This window comes from Gossypium raimondii, chromosome 5 (assembly GCF_025698545.1).
Source record: "Gossypium raimondii isolate GPD5lz chromosome 5, ASM2569854v1, whole genome shotgun sequence".
Taxonomy (NCBI): domain Eukaryota; kingdom Viridiplantae; phylum Streptophyta; class Magnoliopsida; order Malvales; family Malvaceae; genus Gossypium; species Gossypium raimondii.
Genome location: NC_068569.1, coordinates 28,004,411 through 28,008,816, shown reverse-complemented (window position 1 = coordinate 28,008,816; position 4,406 = coordinate 28,004,411). Strand labels below are relative to the sequence as shown.

The 4,406-nt window shown below is 34.6% G+C and overlaps 1 protein-coding gene across 3 annotated transcripts; it reads right to left on the bottom strand.

Annotated features, from left to right (window-relative positions):
• Window positions 1-386: 386 nt before the first annotated feature.
• LOC105771399 (protein PIN-LIKES 3) lies at window positions 387-4,131 on the bottom strand. 3 transcript variants are annotated; one of them, XM_012592852.2, is made up of 11 exons: window positions 3,732-4,131; window positions 2,640-2,815; window positions 2,472-2,551; window positions 2,216-2,340; window positions 2,010-2,131; window positions 1,675-1,908; window positions 1,451-1,543; window positions 1,226-1,326; window positions 1,020-1,072; window positions 750-935; window positions 387-625 (listed from the first exon to the last, which is right to left on the bottom strand). In XM_012592852.2, the coding sequence occupies exons 2-11, from the start codon at window positions 2,772-2,774 to the stop codon at window positions 501-503; spliced, it is 1,254 nt and encodes a 417-aa protein (XP_012448306.1). In that variant the 5' UTR covers window positions 2,775-2,815; window positions 3,732-4,131; the 3' UTR covers window positions 387-500. The 3 variants fall into 3 exon arrangements, with proteins under 3 accessions (XP_012448306.1, XP_012448308.1, XP_052486762.1); XM_012592854.2 differs by lacking the exon at window positions 3,732-4,131 and adding an exon at window positions 3,201-3,243; XM_052630802.1 differs by lacking the exon at window positions 3,732-4,131 and having other exon boundaries at window positions 2,640-3,110.
• Between the last annotated feature and the right edge of the window lie 275 nt (window positions 4,132-4,406).

Sequence of the window (4,406 nt, the reverse complement as noted above, 5' to 3'; positions counted from 1 at the left end):
ACACTTCTCCAAAAGTCCGAAGCTAAAAATTTTAAATTTAATTAAGAGCCCAATTTAAAATCAAGGTTTAATTTAAAAAAGTACTTATTTATCAATTTTCTTTATTTAAAATCAAGATTTGAGTTAAAAAAATACTTTTTTTAAGCAAAGTGTCAAAAAATGATAGGAAAATCATAGGAGTTGAGGTGGCAAAAGCGACATTGGAAGTGCGAAAATCAAGGCTCTTCCACATCGCTATTTTGTGGAAGTAATTGAGGTATGTGAGTGAGTGAGGACGACACCTCTGATCAACCTCAAAATTGGAAGTTAGATCTATATGCATAAATTTGATTATATTTATTGGTATTTCTATTTTGGTTAAAAATAATAAAATTTAAAACCCGGAGTTTGATAAATACTCCATTTCAAAATAAATCTATCTATAGGAGATGGTAGGAAGAGAGTAAAATATTAAATGCGTCAATCGAGAATGTATATGTGAACCAATTTCCAATCCCAAATCAAAATAAGAGCCACATGAAAACCGTTGACCAAAGGGTGAGGGAGAATGCTGCTACAACATATGTCCATAGCATTATTATTGAACTTTCACTTTGACCCATCTGAAATAGCTGTGTCATTGTGCCTGTGCCATTATCATAAATCGAAATGTATTATCTTCGGTAGTTGATTAAAAACAGTAAGATTTTGCAGACATTTTTGATGGTTTAAGCAAAACAATTGATGTAGCATATGGTTATCATACATACCTACAGCCATGGCAGGCGGAAGGGCATACTGAAGCATTAGAACAAACTGGAACAAGGCGTCTGTTCCAACCAAGCCCAAATGCTGTGCAGCTTTAACAACGCCAATGCCCAAGAGAGGCATGAATACGTTCCTCACAGCTATTATCCCTATAATGATTGAAGGACGAATATCTGATCTTGTTAAACCTGCAAATCAAGCTTAAAATTATAAATTGATCTAACCTGTAATGCAATACATAAATTTTAATTTAATTTTCACATATGAATCACCTTTTAGAAGATTTGCTCCCACCAGCAAGGTCATACATGCAACTGTTGGGTCCCTGTGTGCATAAGGTTTTTGGTTTTAGTCCATCACATTTTCTAATTAATAGATTCTGAACTATATATCTTTTAATCGAATATCACAATTTATGTATGAACCCACACTTTTAGTGTGGGTTGCAGTTACAAAATATGAGAAGCCAAATACATACCCAAGCAAATTTATAGAATTCTCGATAACACGAAGAGGAGCATCGGCACCAATTAGTGTTTGTCGGATTGGTGAGACTGTCCCGATGAAAAATCCAACCATCTGAGGGCCAAAATGATGCAAATGAGAGGCGATTCTCAGTTATTGGTAAAGGCTAATGAGCAATATTTGCTCTATCATATAAATATTTGAAGACTATATATAGAATGTAAGCATGTTGGCATACTCCTGCAATTGCTGATGGTGCAAACACTTCCTTCAGGTTAATCTTCTTCATGGTCATAGTTATGCATTGAAATCTCTTCCTCAAAGCTGAACTCTGATAATAATAAAAAGTACTAATATCATAATCATTTAAAGAACTAAACGAAAAGTTTGAATACCGTAATCACGTTGCAGCCGCTAATGATCAATAAAATAATATTAGAGAAAGGAAAAGGATGAGGTCACCTTTTCTTGTGTTTCAAAATTGCCGTGAGGCTGTTGTTGTACTGAATATTCATCTGAAGCAGCAACCCAATCCTTTGATGGTAGTAAAGGTTCTCGGCAAGTTTCCAAATCTGATTCCGAGTTGGAATTCTTTTGAGAAGAGTTGATGTTGATGGTTAACCCAGCTTCCTTGTAGTTGTTTGCGTATGAACGCATAATGCCATACACATATGACCATATAAAGATGGCTCCTGTCTGTAGGTGACAGAATTATACAACATTCAAACCCAAATCCGTAAAACATAAGATGAATTTGATGAAGGAAAGATTGTTGTAAGACAGTGATAAGTTGATACCGCCATAGACAGTGAAGCATAGGCCTGGGCATTTGAAAAACAAGTGGATGATTCTCCAAATGGATTATTTGATTCCTCACAGACTGATGGAACTATAATGAGTGGCAAATTTCCCAAATTCCCTATTCATACATTCAATTTATAAATTAATAATTATATCGCAACAGTTATATATTAAAAAAAAATTTTAAGGGAGGAGAAATTACCAGCAGAACAACAACCGATGACCATGCCTTGGAGGTGTTTAGGAGTTCTAGTGATTTTTATAAGAAGCCAAGCAAGTGCTGACCCAATCATGAATGTGAGCAAAATATTCACCGGCATGAACCACCTACAAAATTAATTGACTCAATAAATCAAATTACTAAAGATTTATTAGTTTAATATATTGAATATGTAATAGTTTAAATAAAACTCAATTGTGTAACTTTGGATATGAAAATACCAGTAGGGGAAACTTACAATGTCACTAAGCTTTCATAGGTTGTGGTTTGAGCCAAGTTGGTTGCCACAAGTGCAGGGCCAAACACATAGAACACGATCTGTCAGCCGAAAAGAGAGATGAAAATATTAAGAACACAACTGAACATACCAGTAAAACCTAGGCCGAGTAAAATAGCATAAACTCACTTTGTTCAAATGGTTTCTGGCGTCTGGTCCCAACAGATTGACACGATCTAAAGCAAGAAACAAGCCAACTCCGGTAATGAAAAGCACTTTTATAACCGGAATCAGTGCCACAAGGAGTAGATCAAGGAATCCCATTAGCCTATACTCACACCTGAACTTCAACTTGATTATTCCACCTGTACATCCAATAAACAATCAATATTCAAAGTCCTAAAAGACTTGATTTAACAACTTCCACCTATAGTCAATGCCACTGATATTGCATTCACACAACAAAGAATCAGATGATTAATTCACACTTTTCAACAAAAACGTAACTCTCCTGCACAAAATCTATGCATATACATGGACAGGCAATTTATTTAATTTTATACTTGAAAAAAAATAAAGCTTCGGAAATTAGTGATTCCAAAGATATAGCAGGGGATAAGTTTGATAGATGTTGATCGTAATGGTATTAGAAATATAATGCAATTAAAATTGTGAGAAAGGATTATTTATAATAAATACGTCCCTCGTATTAAGTTTCAGGCCTAAAATTATTATAAATTGACCACTCACACTGTCTTTTACTTCTACCCACTCATGATTTCACCTATATTTTCCAAATCATGACCAAGTCTTCTCTTTTTATTATAGATCAGCATCCAAAGCCATTGTTTTTACAGATTAAAATAGATTTTTTGGGAAATCAATTTCGTGGTAAAGATTTCTATAAATAATGAAACCACTAGGCTTGGAAGAACACATTCCCTTATTAATAAGTCAATGAAACTCCACCCGAAAGAATACATTCCCTTAGTCTAATTCAAGAATTTGGAGAATACTGCCTATTTGATTAAAAAAACATTAACGAATATGCTCATACTTTAAGATATAGAATTAAATAAGCGCATGTGAATGAGACTACAAATGCAACAATCACATGACTCTTGAATTTTATATATAGATAACTTTAAGTTCTTCATTAGGGTCATAGGCATGCAAGTTTATTTCATGGATGTAGACCCACATACATTTCTAATCATATAACCAAAATATTCACGAAATGGGTTATGAAAAGTAGTGCAAGTGACGAGAGGGAATTTGTACCCAAGTAGATGGAGGCCCTAGGTGGCCCTTAATTAATGCTTTGGACTATCACTGGCCCCACTCCTTTTTTTTTTATCAAGTGTTGTTCTTTTTAATTATCACTTTCCTTTCATATCATAGCAGAAGCTTCATTTGCATTCTTGAAGCAGCCTCCGCCGCCGCTGCAACTTATCCGACGCCGATGGAGACTGAGATGATAAGTCCTGCTAAACCGGATGTTCTCCTTCTCTCGTCTTTCGGGTCAAAGGAATGGTTGGGAAAGATCTAAGGTTGGATGATAATGGGAGGTGGATGGGTTAATAGAATAGTGGAGGGTTTTGTAATGGAGATGAGGGAGGGTTGTGACAATACTAGTTATAAAGGGGGATTGGGAGATCTGGCAGAGGAGCTGGTAAGCCTGTGCTGTCAGGCTATATGGTGGCTAGCCACTAGGAAAGCAGTGTTCTTTTTGGTTAAATTAATCATAATGGCTTCCTAAATAAACCATTTTAAAACACCATTTCGTAATATTTTTAAAAGTTTGGGTTCTTTTTTTGTATTTAAATTAATATTACTAAACATTTTTATAAATTTAAAACTAATGGCCAAACTTAAAAGGTTTTTATCTAAAATTCAACATGAAATAGAAATTATTCAAATAATCAAACCGGCCTAATTTTAATGTAATCAAATATC

Coding starts and splice junctions, on each gene's coding strand:
- LOC105771399 (XM_012592852.2), bottom strand. CDS start 2,774: ATGGGATTCCTTGATCTACTCCTTGTGGCACTGATTCCGGTTATAAAA. Junction 2,552..2,639: donor CCAGAAACCATTTGAACAAA/GTGAGTTTATGC, acceptor TTCGGCTGACAG/ATCGTGTTCTATGTGTTTGG. Junction 936..1,019: donor GGGAGCAAATCTTCTAAAAG/GTGATTCATATG, acceptor CTTGATTTGCAG/GTTTAACAAGATCAGATATT.